At 39.8% G+C, this 17,805-nt stretch overlaps 1 protein-coding gene across 1 annotated transcript; it reads right to left on the bottom strand.

Annotated features, from left to right (window-relative positions):
- Positions 1–608: 608 nt before the first annotated feature.
- FEM1B (fem-1 homolog B) lies at positions 609–10,632 on the bottom strand. Its single transcript, XM_074294709.1, has 2 exons — positions 10,370–10,632; positions 609–4,928 (listed from the first exon to the last, which is right to left on the bottom strand). The coding sequence occupies exons 1-2, from the start codon at positions 10,615–10,617 to the stop codon at positions 3,293–3,295; spliced, it is 1,884 nt and encodes a 627-aa protein (XP_074150810.1). The 5' UTR covers positions 10,618–10,632; the 3' UTR covers positions 609–3,292.
- Positions 10,633–17,805: the final 7,173 nt, after the last annotated feature.

Genomic DNA, 17,805 nt, shown 5'->3' on the forward strand with positions numbered 1-17,805 from the left:
AGCAGCTGGAATCAGGTGATATGCTTAAGGCTATTTGTTGGGAAGACAATACCAATTCTTATTGTGAAATCCAAATTGTGCACTGAAGAACCCATGTTTTCAGCTTTTAAGAATAGACCTTTTCTTCACATCTTCCCCGTACTTCTTGTCAGTTGGCATTGAATTGCTGCTGTCCATTCCTCAGATTAAATAGCCATTTAAGTAAAAAATTCTATTACCAGATATGTTAAAATAAGGCAAAATCCCAACAAGTTTCTTGTGGTTTCTGAAAGTACTTCTAGGCCGTTAGTATGTGCAAACATATATGGCAATTGCTGAGCAGCACAAAGCAATTCTGAGATCTGTAATAGTATTTTTAAAATATTGACAAAACAGGACATCCCCACACCAAAGGATGAACACAAACCAGTGCAAGTGACTGAAATATAAACAACATACAGTATGAAGAAAGCTAAGGTACTAATAAATACCAGCTTTATTTTCTGTTTGGTGTTTTTTTCTTTTTTTTTTCTGTAAGTTGAGAGAGTTTGGGAAGAGTTAAGCCAAACATACTTTATATCAGCTATATAAAAAAAACAAAACAAGAAAAGCAAAAACAGGCTTATAGATCACTTGTTCCAAGAATGTTTTATACAGATATTTTACAATACATATCTTAATTTATTTTACAAGTTGGAATTACATCCTGAGCAATATAGTGCAATGAAGTTCTACTGTAAATAACAGTACAGAAGTTACCAATTAACATTGGAGCAATTCATATTTTATTCAAATGTTATCAAATACCTTTCTCCTATTTTGCCAGCATTGTAATCAATACAGCCTTACTCATTCTCAGCATTCAGTCCTCCCGTTTTTAAATAATTGGGGGTTATTTAAACCTACAGAAGCCTGTATATTCATAAGTGATCATTTCTATCATTTATAGGGACATCACAAATTAGCAAAGTATAACACAGTTGTGGTCCAGGGAAAAAGGAGCAGAATTAAATTCTAGAACAAACATAGTGAAAGAAGTACAATATATTTGCTATTTTTAATTTTGGTGTCTTAAGAACATATCAACTTTAATAATATCACCAGATAAATGCCAAGAAGATCCCATTTACTCCTTGGAGCTGTAAAATAAGAAGGCCCTTGAGTGTAATATAAAGAGCTTGATCCTAACAATAAGGAAGGTATAGACTAATCCTCTTTCAGAACTGTAACCTTTTTCAGAGCACCAAGAAACAAGGGACAGTGCTACTTACTCACTGGTAGGATCAAGGCCTGTAATTTTAAAATTAAAATTATTAAAATATCTCATTTAAACCAAATCAGACTAAAAACTTTTCACATAAAACTTTAGTTTAACCAAAATAAAAATCAATTATTGTTACTCAATTCATAATCCATATAATTCTAAATGAAGCAGAAAGACACACAAATATAAAATTGCCATAACTGTAAAATTATCTTGCACATTTTCCCCCCCAAACATCCTTGAAAAGTTAAAAAAAAAAAAATTAATATCCCTCCCATGCCTCCCCTAACCAAAAAAAACAAGCATTTTATTTTGTGGTGTTGCACTATTTAAGGCCCCAGGTGGTTGAGTTTGGCTTGGTCATTCTGTTCTACACTGCTTAAATTGGAACCTTTATTATTACCCCACACGAAGCAACATACACATATAAAACACAAATTAAAACATTAGTTGTTAGTTGTTGGTTTTTGTTTTTTTTTTTCATTTGAGGGTCTAGAATTGTGACAAACCAAAAAATTTTTCATTAAACAAAAGTTACACGCCCACACTTATAGTAGCTGAGTAGTTCATTTGGCACCAAACAGGAAATGGAGTTATTACAAACTAAATTCACATTTCAGATGTGTAACTTCCCTCTGAATTTCTGGTCTACTTTTTTTTTTTAATCACAAAATATTCTTTTAATCTGACAGTTTTAAAAATTGCAGTTAAAAACAATCAACAAAACATTCCAAATAGCCTGTCAGAACAAATATAACATTCAATTGTTGAAAAACCTATAGCTCTCAGACAGAAGTACCTTTTCAAAGTAACATTATACAAATCACTTTTCATCATAAAAAAATTTCATTTCACACCACACTTGTGATTATTCTACCTTTATCAGAGACTAATAAAAGAAAAAATGTTTTTAAAAGTATCCAGGTTCCCTTTCACCTGTCATAAGCATCTTCTTAGGGAGGCACTAGCTATTCCCCCTGGAAAAGTGGTTTTTATATTCAAAAGGAAGACACCACAGGAGGGTAAAGTGAGTAGTGAAGGTAGGTGGCATGAAACAGGACTTACAATCATGTTGTGACAATCTGTTTCATTATAAAGGCTAACATTCATAATTCACACGTTACTGGAAATTCTAGTTCAAATGTTGCCTGTTTCAAGTTGTACAAATTATACAAAAATATCAACAAAGAATTTTAGAACTCAACCTACTGGAAAAAGAGTTTAAGAATAAAAGCCTGCTTATTTTCTAGAAGACCCTCTCCAACATTCTCTAAAAAGATTCAAATTGGTTTTTGTTACTATTCCTTCTCACATTCAACATAGCAAACTGCAACAATTTCAATGGATTGAATTATAATTTGCAACCATTATTAGATTAGCATATTTATCCACAATAATTTAATCCTGTATTTTTCCAAATCCTCTTTTATGTTTTAATGTGTTGTTTCTATTTCATTAAAAAAAAAAAAAAAAAAAAAAAAAAAAAAGAAAGAAAGAAAGATCACTGGAAGAGTGGGAAAAAAAAGCCTGCCAATTGTTTGTGTGAACTTTCAACCACAATGGGCAACTTCATTGAATCACTGGATTACTTTTATCATGTTATTTTCTATTTCTCTTCCTTTTCTCTAAAAGAAAACTTTAAATCCTCAAAACTGCTGCATAGATCACATGTTGAGATAGGCTTTTAAACAGAAATACCTTTGTACATAGCTGTTTAAAACATTATCAACTGCAAATCATAAATGTACCTTAGTACGATTAAACAAAATATTTTATATTTGTTCCTTTAAAAAAGAGGCAGGGAGAGGTAACCTGACCAATATCCAAAGACACTATATTATGGTTATACCAAGGTTTTCCTTGGGATTTTATTTGTAATTGACTCCTGTCTGAGCAAGAGAGACCAAATATAGAACTAAGGATAGGACCAAGGGAAAGAAAGGGTAGTGGATAGAGAAGTAGAATTTATAAACACGTAATTCTATTGTCTGTGATTAAAGTCCTTTACTTTTTTAGCACCACATTTAAAGATTTTACATATCCAGTCACCTAATGAAATTCAACAAACTCTTCAAGAGTTCTGGGGATCTGGTTTTGGTAGTTAATGTTATAAATCCGAACTGCTCGGGCAGCCAGGCACTTAAGGCTCAGCTTCATTTGAGTTTTAAGTAATATTTCAGACACCCCCGTTGTACTTTTGTCTAGCGGAGTCTTCTTCTGTTTGTTTGTCATGTCGGTGTGAGCGCCAGCTTCCACTAGGCTAATGATGATAGAATGCAAGGTCAAAAAATCACTGATGGGCCTGTTGTACTGAACGATAATATGAAGGGGACTATTTCCTTCACTGTCAACAGCATTCACCTCAGCACCGCAGTCTAAAAGCAGTTTAGTGACTAGTGCATTGGGAAAGCTGCAGACATCATTTGTGTGGAAGTCATCTACCGGGGTATTAGAGTTGACAGCAAGATGCAATAAGCTTGACCCTTCTCGAGTTCTGGGATCAAGGTGAATCAAGTTGTAAATCTGCTTGTTAATTCTTGACTGATCTTCCTCACTGCACTGTGTTTTTGTGGAGATGCACACCAAATATAAAAAGGTAAAAATATTGCATTCATAGTTGTCCAGGGCGGTGTGGATATCAGCATCTTGAGTACTTTTCATCCTAGACATCCCTTGTTCTATTTCTAAAACACTACATCTCAAAACACTTTCTATGTCCTTGGCCTTTACCGGTTCATTCAGATGAATCATCTGTGAGAAAACTTGAGCGAACCTTAAAAGATCTTTATGAGTATTTCTGTTACCTTTTTGCCTCAAATGCAAAGCATGAAGCCACAACTTGATACACTGTTCAAATTCCATGTTATCAGCATAAACAGCCCCCCGGTAAATGATAGGATGAGAAACATCAATATTGTCTGAGCCTAAAATCCGTTCACGAACTATCAGGCCTTCCATGTGAAGAGCATCTCTATCTTGCCTAATGGACTCTAGTTCCTGAGGATTTCTGCATTCAGTTCTATTTCCATAAGCATCAATGGGTGGAAGAACCTCTTTTTCAATAATGTTTTCACGATCTTGATATCTCTCCAACATCGCTAAATATAAATAGTGGTATGTCTTCATTATGTCATAGTTCTCTCGGTCATTTGCAAATGAGGCACCCAAAAGTTCCAAAGCTTCAATTCTACTTTTTCGGTCACAATCAGCATGAGAAAGTAATAATTCAACAACATCTGCCTTACAGCTTTCAGCAGCTACTTTTAATGGAGTCATTCCGTGGCCATTCACCACCATTGCAGCTTTCCACCTCACCAACTCTCGTACAATCTCCAAGTGCCCAGCTTCTGCTGCAAAGTGTAATGCCGTAGCCCCACAATGTGCTTTGGCATTGGGATCTGCATGTTGTTCTAAAAGATACTTGACCACATCCGTGTGTCCTTTATAAGCTGCAATCATAAGGCAAGTGTTGTCATATTTGTTGGCAATGCTGATATTGGCATTATTTTCTACCAGATATTTAACGATGTCCAATCTGCCATCAAAGCATGCAGCCCGCAAGGGTGTCGAGTTGGTTACTGTAGTATGGTTCACGTTGGCTCCATGACTGACTAGAAGTTTGACAACTTCAAAATGTCCAGCTCCTGCTGCACACCAGAGAGCGGTGGCTCCATCAATGACATAACTATAAATGCAAAAGGCAAACAATTAGAAATTCAATACCTTAGAGTACAACACAAATTCCTAATTTAAAGAATATACTTTTTGTAAAAATTCTACAAAAAAGCATATATAAAGCCAAAAGGGTAGGTAGATTTAGACAGAATCCTAAAGCTATCCAGTCTAATCCCCTTATTTTACAGCTGAGAAAACTAAGGTTCAGGGAGGTTCAATAACTTGCCGTGGTCATATTTGTAGAATATGATAGAAGAACTGCAACGTGAATAAAGGTCTTCTTACTCCAAATCCAACTGCTCTTTCCTCCATACCAAAAAGACAAATGTATTAGGCCAGTATTCAATTTATTTATAAATAAACCAAAACCCTGAAAAGGTGCTTGAAAGAGTGACAAATTTCCCCATGACAAAATTGAAATTAATTCTGGAAAGCCTGTAGTAAATTTTAAATTATTACTTGAGAGTAGCAATTACCTAACACAATTTTCTTTGGAGCTGACATGTAGGAAGCAAGATAGGAATGGGTGCCAATCTTCCTCTTTTCCAGTCCTTGCTAGATCTCCCTTTCCAAAGATCAATATTAATACCACCTAATTCCCTAACACAATCTGCTCCACCATTAACATTTGTGCAGAAAGATGTGGATCAGTATAACCTCTATTTACTTTAAAGAGTTTGGAATATGCAAATTCTCCCTATTCTAGCTTCTCTCAAAAGTCAAACTAATTTTGGAAAAAATATTAATGGCTGGAAAACAAGCAGCATTCCGTGAAAACAAAGGAGTCCGTTTCAGCCCCCACCCCCAGCCCCCACCCCCACCCCCCATAACTCAATTCATAACAAGTCCACTTAACCTCTAGATAAGGAGTTTAAAAGCCTAAACAAACTATCTTCTATCTAGCTACTAGACCTCTTGCTTATTTCTAGATCATTTTTTCTCGTTATATAGCCAATTCCCTAGATCTGAGAGTTAATCATTTTTAAACTTAATCGGTAAGATTCTATATGAAAATTTAAAATTCTGCCAGAAACACTACTGTAAATAGACCAATTAGAATATTTTATAAAGAAAATAATAAAAATAACATTTAAAGGTAAAATTTACTGTTATATCAAGATATATATAGATATCTACATATTAAAACTATATACTTAATAAGCCTCATTATAAAATATCTCACTGTATCATAAATTTTGTAATACCACTGGTCCAATTGTGTTCCTTAAGCATGCATGAATGGTTTAAAAATAAATAAATAAATAAATAGTGCAACTCCACTACTATGGATATTACTACTAACACAAAACAGCAGCAAAACAAAATCTATTATAATTTTACTATAAATAGAATACCAATTTTGTAATAAAAAATATTTTCTTAATTTTATAAAGGATAAAGCAAACTTTTTTCAAAAGCAAAAAACTTTTGAATTTTCTTTGATTTAAGGAAAACAAGTTACTTTAAAGAAAAAGTATTTTTAATTATTTGAAGGAAACTTAAGCATATAGTCACTCAACATGTAACTGAATCGTACTGAATAACATTCTGCATTAAAAAAATACATTCCTATAATATTTCCCCAAATTTCACAATACCTTTCCTTGAAAAAAATCTTACTTTAAAATATCAGATTTTCTAGAAGCACTGTTATCTGGTTTTCCTGGAGCAATTTTTTTTTAAGTTAAATTTATTATATGCCAGCTACATTAACTTTAAACTATTAGAAACATGGAGATGTTATATTTTTCAAATTCACTTTCACATTATATAAAAGGTAAAAGTTTAGAATGATGAAAACAAACTAATTTAATTTTTTCTTGTTCATTATAATTTCAATTGCTTGCTTCTTTAGCTGCATTAACTCAAGATGTTTTATTTGTATCACAAAAGATATAATATTTAAATTATACATCTTTGGTTAAGTTACAAAAGGAAATCTAAAGAAAAAAATGAGGGAGGGTAAATGAATATAAAATTCATTACATAAGTATCTCATATTTATAAATGTTAAAGCCTAGGGGAACTTAGAAATATCTAAATCTGAAGCATAATAGAGAATAGGCAGATTAGAGAATGCTATCTGTGGTTCATACAAAAGATGTTTATATGCTAATTAGCTTTAAATGCAAAAGTGTACATTGCTTCAAATACAAGTATTTTTAACAACAGAAAATTCATATTGCAATGTGGCCTTATTGAAAAACAATCAGCTTTCTAAAATTAAACCAAAATTATAGTGCAAATTCTCAGTTATGCATTTTATTTTAGATTCAAGATTTTATAAGCTAGTATTCAACAAAAAGGATTTGCTAAGGAAAATGAAACTTCAAGTCAGAAAATAATCTGCCTACAAATTTAGTTTGTTTCTCAATTTTTTCATGACATCACAAGAATTTGGGATGGAAAAACCTTATTATTTAGTAGGTGATCAGTATTTAATGTTAATCAAGACTTTAACAATCATTTATTAAATAATTTATTAGATCCAAGTTTTCAGAAGTATACCCTGCTCACTGACTCCTTCAACCTAATTTTAGAGAGCTTAAATGATGGAGTTCTCATCACTTCCCCCCATAAAAGCTCATTTCAATTACTAGTGCTAATGATACCAAAGCACCCAAAAGAAAGCCTTCAGAACTTCCTCTCTCTGCCCCTCCCCTTTCTCACAAAGCTCCCTACCACATGCTTTTTTTAAAAGTACAAGCCAACAACAGTCCCTCAGAACTGACTGCCATCATAATATTCCAGGGGTCACATGACATATCACCCTCCCTTTGTTCTGTTCATTTTCTATAACATTCTTATTTAACAACTTCCCTTTCCTAGGAATTTTTCTTCTCACTTCCTACTAAAGAAACCTTTCCTGATAACTATATTTCAGCCCTACTCCTCTATCTATTAGCATATAAGCGAGAAAAAATCCCAAAGGTTACAGCTCAGAGAACTACGACAATCACCATTTACACTATCTATGCATGGATATTAATCAAAAAACTCAGCCTGGCCATCTTCTTAAGAGTGCCACCGGGATATAAGATGAAGTTTTTGCTGAGTACCTTTCAAAAGCCATCCACAGAGAGGGTAGGTAAGTGAGCCTCATGTTCTTTACATGGTGCTCATATTAACATTTTTGTAAATAGTCTTAAAAGAAAGCAAAACGAAACTTTGAAATCTGCAAATGGAGTCTAACCTTTTCTAAATAGCAAAATGTCAAGATGACTATAAAACTGCAGAAAGAGCTTAGAGTTGTATAAGTAGGTTTAAAAAAAAAAAAAAGTCCATGAGTTCCGATTATCAGAACTATACTTAAAAATGTAGTAGACTAAGCTCCATAAAGACAGAGATCATGTCTATTATTCTGTATCACAAACAACATCTAATAACAGTGCTCCCTATATATTTCAATTCAACTCAACAAATGTTTATTTATCCCCCACAGTAGGCATTGGGAAAATACTTCAAAACTTCAATGAATCTGTGATCACAATGGCATCTTTACTCCTCTCTACAGATCAAACCACAGTCCAGACAAAAACTCTTATCTTGTTCAAGTCTTATCTTCCCACAAATTGTCCAAAGCTAGTCCTCCCTTTGCACTTGGGGATACAATAATGTGTATATGTGTGTGTGTGTGTGTGTGTGTGTGTGTGTGTGTGTGTGTGTTATGCACTTGTCCACAGGGAACTTATATTCCAATAGGAGAAGGGAAGAAGAAAGCAGACAACATGATCAAAGTGAAAATGAGGTAAATTGAGGGATAACATAAACAGCTGGATTAAGGTAAGACTTCCTGGAAGATGATTAATAACTTAAATAAAATCATGTTTTCTGAGATCTGAGTTACATCTCAAAAAGGGGTATTAAATTGTATTTTTCTTGAGGGCAAGTATCTTGTCTTCCTTAGCATCTCCATTTCCTCCACACTAAAAAAGAGGTCTAAGTATAAAAAGCACAAAATGTTTTTTGACTGATTAAAAAAAAAATACAAAATGGCTCCGTAAAACTAATAAAAATAATTTTATAGGTTTAAATATGGCTATGTACACTTTAAAAGGCTTTTAAATTCACAAATGATGGCTCCATAGCACGCACGCACACACACATACATATATATATATATAAAAATAACCCTAACCTTTGGAGACTTGGGATAACTGAATTAGAGCTGGCAGGGATATCAAAGGCTATTTAGTCTAAAACATTTATTTTACAAATGAGGAAACTGAAGAAGCAACACTCTAAAAAATATGCACCAATACAAATAATTAATGAGATGGGTGGCTATGGGTCTGACTCAATTCAATATTTCCTCCCCTTTTTAAAACACTGGTAATTTTTTTTTTTTTTTTTTTTAAGAACAGCTCTTAGAACTTGAAATGGACAAGTAATGAAGCAACCTTCTCCATATTATTTCCATTGGTCCATTTTAAAATTCATCCTTCAGGTCAGATCATATCCAGACTATGTCCTTAATAGGCTGTCACTGGGAGGAGGAGTACTGGCTAGCTGGCAGTAGCTGAGAAGATGCCAGACAGAGTTGGTCCAGGGACCACACACCTCATTATCAGCCTCTTCCCCAGATGGAGGGAGGCAGAAGGGACCTGGAGAGTTTTATCAAGTCCATCACCCTCAGAAAAAAACCTGAGGTCAGGAGAAATTAAGTGACTTGCCCAGGATTACTCAGCTAACAAGATTTGAACGGAGGGGTGTCCAGTATTCTTCCCACATCACCAAGCTTGGTTAGCCATGACATAGAAGGCATATGACCAGTCACCATCAAAAACATTTAGTGAAAGTGACAAGGTGGTATATGAAATGACATGTGTTTTTTGTGTTAACGATAAACAAAGACGTTAAACCCCACTGAAATGATTGTTATTAAATGTTTCAACCACAACTTTCTGAAATATTTTCCTTTCATCTAAAACCTGTAAGAAAAGTTTTCTTCCTAAAACTGAGGAAAAACTGAGGAAAAACTATCAAAAACTCATAGAATTTGGGGAGAGGAATATAAATTTTGGTAGAATTTTTGACAAACTGTTTTTAGGTAATTAAAGTAAAAGGTAGAAAAATGTTTGAGTACTTGGGATAAATTAACAAAAATAGTAACTAACCAAAAAAAGTAAAAATATCTTCTACCACAATGTGTCATGTACCTCCTCACTAGGGGTGTGCTAACGTTTACCTTGAATAGCTAAACTTTGGAACTTTCCAGCTTCCCTGGTGACCAATTCAGGGCCTTCCCCAGCACGGAGATGGAGGAACACGTAACTTGATGACCCCATCGTCCCCTCCTAGCCCAGGGCCAGCCCCGCCGGGGCAAACAACACGCCTCGAACGGGGCCCCAAGCCCGTGCTTGGGAAACTGCATGGGAGCCGGCCGTGCCGGCTGGGAGGCGTGAGAGGGGGGAGGGTGACGCGGGGGCTCGGGGAGGGCAGGGTACGTACCCGTCGAAGCGGACGGTGCCAGTCTGCTGGGTCTGCACTCGGTAGTGCTCCAGCAGCAGGCGCACCACCTTGGCATGCCCGTTGCGCGCCGCGATGATGAGCGGCGTGGAGCGCTGCCCTCCCTGGTGGCTGACATAGCCCAGCAGGTAGCGGATGTCGCTCTCGGACCGGTTCAGGAGCAGGGCGGCCAGGGTCAGCACCCTCCCCTCGCTGGCCGCCTTGTACACATAGCCGGCCAGGCCCTCCATGGTAGCCCCCGCCGCCGCCGCCGCCGCCGCCGCCGCCTCCTCCGTCTCCTCCACCGCCGCCGCCGCCTGCCCCTCGAGGCCGCCTCCGCCAGCGCCTCAGACCCGGCTCCGCACCGCCCATTCAACAGGGGGCCGCCGCCGCCGCTCGGGGGCAGCAGCGGAGGCCGGAGGAGGAGAGGGAGCGGCCGAGGGCACGGGGAGCAGCGGACGGCCGAAGCGGGGAGGGGAGGGCAGGGGGACGTCCCAGGACCCGCTCCCCGACGGGGCGGACAGCGTCAGGGCCGCCCCCTGGCCCCGAGGCGCCGGGCGCCCGCTGAAGGGGTCTCCATGGCGGCGGCCGCCCCGGGCCTCGGGCCAGACCCCTCCCTTCTCCCCCCCTCCTACGGTCGAACGGACTCGCGCCGAATCTACGGGTCGCCGGGCGGACCCGCGGATCTGGGGGGCGGGGGAGAGCGCAAGAGTCCGGAGGAGGGCTCGAAGAGGGTCCGGCCCGAGGCCTCCGGCTTTGGCTCCTGCCGCTGCTCCTCCTCCTCCCTCCCTACTCTTCTCCTCTCCCCACTCCGAGTCTCCAGCAGGAGGCGGCCCTGCGCGCAGCCCTGCACCAGTCTACAGGGACCGGCCGCGGTGGGGACTGCGGAGCGCCCGGGACGGAGACTGAAGGGTCTGCTCGCGGGACGGAACGGTGGCGCCGCGGCAGCCCCCAGAACTCTGGGACAGGAGGAAGGGAAGCCTTAGGAGGAGAGGAGGGCGGGGAAGGGGCGGAGGCCAAGGGGGACGGTTAATCTCGGTACCAGCCCCCAATGCTGTCCGATGTGGAAACCGCATGCTGCAGAAGAAAGGTTCCGGGATGCAGAGTCCGGCCAGCCCCAGCCCGGGCTTCCTGGCCGCAGTCCCGGCCATCCATACCCGGCTCCCCAGCCCCTGCCCGCGCGCCAGTCGGGCCAGCCACCAGGGCGGCCTCCAGGGGCGGCACGCGCCCCCTCCCCATCCTCGCCGCTCCGAGGAGGACGGGAGGTGAACACTCCTCGCGAGCCTACCTCTGCACGTCCCGCCCAGGAGCCCCCGGGCGGCGCGGAACGAGGCCGGCTAGGAGGTGGCCCGAGGGGAGCCCCGAAGAAGCGGCGCGCAGAGGGACGCGGGCACCGGCCTGGGAGGAGGCCCCCAGGCGCTGTCCAGCTTCCCTCCGTCGGCGGCGCGGCGGGGAGGCTCCCCACCCACCTGGAGCACGAGACTGCAGACGGCTGAAAGGCTCCCCGAAGCCCAGCCCTGACGTTACCAGGAGGAAAGTGGCTGAGAGCAAGGGTCCGAGCCTCCTCCTGGAGACAGGGTGGAGGAGACCCCAGAAGGAGTTTAACAGTCTCAGTGAGCTTAGAGAAGGGCGACTTGTCCAAGGTCCCACAAACCTAGATTAGAACCCAGGTCTTGGGATCAAAACCCAATGCAGTTTCCATGGTACCACGGGCTGGCACATAGCCAACCCAGGTGCTTTTTCATTCATTCATAGCAGCCAAGGCATTGCGGCACCCTCGTCCCTTCTCGCCCCCCAAGAGCAATGTTCTCTGGTCACCAACGCGCCTATGTCGTGGCTCTGCAGCTCCCCTGTGCCACGAGAAGGGAGGGCATTTTTCTGCTATAAAAACAGGCGGTGGTCAACGTCTCCTCATTTAAAAATGTAAGAGTGCTGCTGCTGAAGAGACCTAGCGGACAGGAGGGAAACGGGGCACCGTGAGGGCTTGGGCTCAGCTAGAAGCAGGTTTTTGACGAGAGAAATGTATCCATTCTAAAAGCGCAGTAGCATCTGTCGGACAGACCTCGCCGGGTTGTTTCTATAATCACAATCCGAGCTTAGAACCTAAGTTTATCTCAGACACCAGTTTTGGGGCAAGAGTCTACAACACTAAACCTCCTCTTAGAGCTTAAACTCAAAGTCTCAGGCTTCTTCTGGAAAGCGAGCAATGGTGCAGGTTACAAGACGCATCCGTGTGGGTCCCTAAAAGGAACGTGATTCAGCAGGAGCCCTACTCTGCTCTTCCGAGTGTTGGTGTATTATGCAGGTGCAGAGAGCCGAGGCTGTGCCAGGCACACAACAAAATGGGTCTTCTCAGCTCAGCCCAATCCCCTTTCATGTCGTGAGGCTTCAAGTCAGCTCTGTCATTTGTATCTGGTCCCTGGATGGTTTGGAGTAAACTCAAACTAACTGGAGATTTGATCATTTTATTTTAATCTTGGGGAAGCCGTTGTTTTTCCAGGCATTTGTATTCCCTAAATTCAGGTAGATATGGGAGCAGGGAACAAGGCAAGAGGCAGCTCGACTTTTACTGGATGGAGAAATACTTCTGATGTTGCCTAAGTCTCATTCCTTCCTTCATGCCCTTCAAATTTCAGAGCCGACCTGATGTACTGAAACTAAGTGTTAGCAACTGAACCCAAGTCCTGCAAATGTAAAATGCATACCAGAACTTGGGTAAATTGATTGCAGTGTATAGATTAGTGGCCCTCAGCTATGACAGCCCAACTATTATAGAAAGAAATGTTGCTTCCCAAATTAATAAGCTGACCACAGGAGGCAGAAGCTGAAGATGCCTAGGAGGGGCATTCATTATTCATGAGTTGTGGGGCTTGGTTTGCTCCATTTTAGAGAAAAATAGATTATCCAAAGCAAAGGACAATATTAGTGCTTCTGAACTACAGATTAATTACTACTGTATTATGCAAATGATATACAAGTTCATTCTTTTGCAAAGCAACAAATCTGGGTTTTTTTGGGAACTAAAACTGTTTGCTCCATTCCCAAATCATCTTTTACTACTGATCATCCCTATCCTTTTGTGGTCTTCCACCATACTATAAGGTTTTAGATATAACTATATGTACATAATATTTATGTAAAAACTTTTAATGTTTTTTCCAAATTTCCCCACTTAGGAAGTTCATAATGTGTGTGTGTGTGTATATATATATATATACACACATACATACACACACACACACACACACACACATATATATATACATATATACATATGTATATATAAATGTATGTATATCTTTTTTTAGCAGTAGTCTGAAGCAAAAGGGTTCAGGAATGAGGATTCAGAAGTTCAGAAGAGACCCAGAAACAAAAGCAATCTAGAACTGAGGTGGCTGACTAGACTCAGGCGTCTGTTACCAGGGATATGGAGGGGAGCATAAGGACAGATATGATGATGATAGAAACTTACCTGCGCTGTATTTTATTCCCATTGGACCAGTCTTTAGTGCTTTTAGATGGCAATTAGCTAATCTCATCAACTAACCTATGCTAATAAGAGGGGTTTAATGGACATTCTCCCATCCCCCCTCTCAAGCATCTCCCTCCTTGGTTACCTTTCTACATTTTAATAGCCTTCTGGAAACAGTCCCTAGTATCCCCCCACATCCTTTATTGTGTAACACAAAGGAGTGAATTTCCCTTGTGGGTATTTCTGGTCAGGTACCGGGGGAGCATGATCCCAGAGAAGGCCAGAGATTAAATTATTTGGGTCAGGAAGGGGAGTGTGACATTCCTTAAAACATACAATGTAAATGTCATCCGGGCCAGCACAAAATTTAATTTTACATGCTACTTCTGGAGACAAGATACCCATAAATTGCAGGCCACTCCTCACCTCTCCTCTACCTCTGAATTTACAAATCTCTAAAGCATTTATTATTTGTACTAATGAAGTGGGCAATATTTGACTCAGAGCTTTGCAACATGGTAGAGAAAGATAGGCCCTACCCTTCAGGAAATGCATGATTCATTGTAAGCAACAAGACCAGACAAACCCGAAAAAGAAGAAAAGGGTTGGGTGGTAGAGGCCGAGGAAGAAGAACAAATGAGTAGTTTACCTATGACTGATACATATTCTACATTCCTGAAAACCAGGAAATGAGGGGCTAAGGTGTAACTGGGAAGTAGCTTTAATTTGGGAATGCCCTTTTTTTTTATTTTGCTACCCTGGACTAACCTATTTTAGCTCTAAGTGAATATATTAATTTAAATGGGTCTCAACAGTGTTTGCATTCAAATTTAAATTCTGATAGAATGTAAGCAGCCAAGTGGCATAGTGCCAGGCCTGAAGTCTGAAAGACTCATCTTCCTGAGTTTAAATCTGGCCTCCGACACTAGTTAAGTGACCGTTGGCAAGTCACTTTATCCTGTTTACTTCAGTTTCTTCATCTATTGTTAGGATTACAAGGTGAGAACTCAGGTTGTCTGGACAATTACAAGGTGAGAAATCAGGTTGACTTGACAGTTCTCTGGCTTAGACCTTTGGTTTGGGCCTTTAAAGAGAGTTTACACCTTAGGAATTCTAAGAGGAGCATGTTCATTGGTTGAAGTATTTTCTCTCACAAGCCCTTGCATTCTCAAATGCCCATTCTCTGGGAGGATAAAAGAAGACACCATTGAGCAAGAGAGAAGTCTCTACTCTAGGTCAGAGTTGGCGGCCGAGAGATTGAGTTGAGACAGCTGATCTCCCAGAGAGCGATCAGCAGTCTCTGCAGACAACAGAACTTTACAATCTATAAATTAATTGAAGAAACAACAAACTACTCCAGTATCTCTGCCAAGAAAACCCCAAATACTGGTTATCTATCCCTTTCATTCTGATATAGTAAAGCTTTGATTAATCAGAATGTTTAGGGAATCAAGGAGTCAGGAAAATGGGATTTTATGGCTATTTAAAAATTAAACACCTTTTGGATTTCGATTCTTACTTGAGAAAATCTATCTAGAACGTTTGTTATTCAGTTTCCTATCTGAACAAGTCAAGAAACTAGTTGGTTTGCTAACTGAGAATCCCTGAGGATCTTAAGTTATCTTTTTTTTTTCTGTTGTACAGAATATCAGATCAAGGTTTCTTAACCTGGAATCCAAGAACCCTTCTATGGATATCATGGGATAGATGAACTTGGATGGGGAAAACAAATGGCATCTTTATTTTCACTTACCTTTGATTTCCTTTATATTTGGTTTTATTTATTTTATGCATTTGAAAACTATTGTAAGAAGAGCAATAATTTCATATTGCCAGAGAGGTCCATGTGTATACAAAAGGTTAAGAACCTCCTAGATGAAGATTTCTAAAATGTAGGACAATTATTGCTTTATATCCAGTGACCCCAAGCCATATGCCAGAGAAACCATTCTCACAAATAATAAAATTTTTATTATAACCTCTTTTTTTTAGATTAAATAAAAGAACAGGTACAATTCTTACTATAACACTTTACATAATAAATATTAGTTGAATAAATGAAAACCAATACATTTCCACTATTTGAAATTATAATAGAAGTTTTAACAGATATCAGTGACTTGTGGGAAGGTAATGAATAAAAAATATGACCCAGCAGGTACAATCTTGTTTCTTAATTAACAAAAGTTGTCCTCCTCCCTGATCACTCCCAGCTCCTTGGGATCTCTTTCATGACCCTAATTAATTGTCTGTGCCCCCTTCTTTGGCTCATATAGCACATGCAGCCTTGCATTGTCAGTTATCTTTTCATATGCAAATTTCACCAAAGGCCAACCCTGTATCAACTAATATAGTGTCTCATACATTCTTGGTGCTTGATAAATATTAAACAAACAAGAAAGTACTCACCCACAAACTCACTTTGGAGGTTGGTTTATGTTGTTTTTGTTTGCTTGTTTTAAGACCTGGTTTCTCCATCCTGACTAGGCTAGAATTGCAGGGTCTATTCACAGGCCTTGATTCCCCTAACGATAGGCTCAAGCCCTTTAACCTTGTTTACACCCTCCTAGGGCCTGAAGCCCACTGCCTCTGTCCCCAATTCCAAAGCTTATCAAACTTAATATGGAACTAGCTCAGAACTTCCAGCCTCAGTCTCTTTGTGAACTGTCTCACTTTTGGAAAATTAATATTGTAAGTTGCTGAAATAAAGTAAAATAATTCATTTCAACAAGGATAGCCCAATGGAAAGAAGACAGGACGTGGGGTCTAACAACCAGCTTCAAATTCTACCTCTCTCGTCTACTACCTCTGTCATATTCAAAAAATTACTTCTCCTTCAGTTTTCTCAAGGGTAAAATGTGAGAGATTATAGATTAGATGATCTTTAATATCCTTTCCAACCTGAAAATCCTTTGAGTGTCAGTATTTACTGAGCACTTACTATGCCTTCATCATTGTTCAAGAAGCTACGAAGGCCACAAAAATATAACGCATGGCCCCTTCCTGAAAAAAGCTAGTAGTTTTATTGAAGGTTCAAACAATATATTCAATTCAAGTCAAAAAACATTATCTCCCCATAACTGACAAGCAAGGTGCTAGTCATTGTAAAATTAAATAATATTGTTAGAAATTGCTACATTATATGCTTTTCTGTTTCAGTAAAGAGATCTCTGTGTGTGTGAGTGGTCAGTGAAATGGTCAACTTCTTTATGGAAGAAGTAAAATTTCTGAAGGACAGCAATAGCATTTGGGGATGAGAAAAAGGAATAGCAAGGCTAAGGTCAGAAGTCAAGGTTTCAGTCATGGAACCAGAAGGTAACCTAAAAGATACAAGTATTCAATCATAACTACTCCATGGAATAACCAAACCTACTAGGAGAGTCCTGTGAGTTCACCCAAGAGATTATAACACTGCTACTGCTATCTGGGATACAAATTTGAGAGCAGTTAAAGGCACAAAGATAAGCACATAGTCCTTCAAGCCCAGAAGGACAATTCCAGAAAAGTGCTGACAAGGGAAGTCCAGAAGATTCTAGATAAAAGGTCCTCAGAAAAATGTACTCCTCCCTAAGACTGCTGCTAATCAACTGAGCCTCAGCCTGGCTTACCCACTAACCCAGGAGAGATACCTATTTGTGACCAAACCCCACCCTACACCAGCTCTGCCTACATTCACATCTAGTCTGTAGTTCTTATGAGTTTTGGCAAGTCATTAACCTCTGTCTGCCTGGAGTCAGGAAGACCGAACTTCAAAACCAGCTTCATTTATTTATCACCAGCTAAGCAAGTCCCTTAACCTTTAGAGCAGCTAGATGGCATATTGAACAGGATGTTGGGCCAGAAGAAAGGAAGACTCATCTTTCTGAGTTGAAATCTGGACTCAGACCCTTGGAGAAAGAAATGGCAAACCAGCCAATATCTTTGCCAAGAAAATCCCAAACAGGCTCATGAAGAGTCAGACACTACT

Source organism: Sminthopsis crassicaudata, chromosome 2 (assembly GCF_048593235.1).
Source record: "Sminthopsis crassicaudata isolate SCR6 chromosome 2, ASM4859323v1, whole genome shotgun sequence".
Lineage (NCBI taxonomy): Eukaryota > Metazoa > Chordata > Mammalia > Dasyuromorphia > Dasyuridae > Sminthopsis > Sminthopsis crassicaudata.

Excerpts from the sequence above, each read along its gene's own strand:
- FEM1B (XM_074294709.1), bottom strand. The coding sequence starts at position 10,617 with ATGGAGGGCCTGGCCGGCTATGTGTACAAGGCGGCCAGCGAGGGGAGG. Across the intron at positions 4,929-10,369 it reads GGCACCGTCCGCTTCGACGG|TTATGTCATTGATGGAGCCA; the intron begins GTACGTACCCTG and ends TTGCATTTATAG.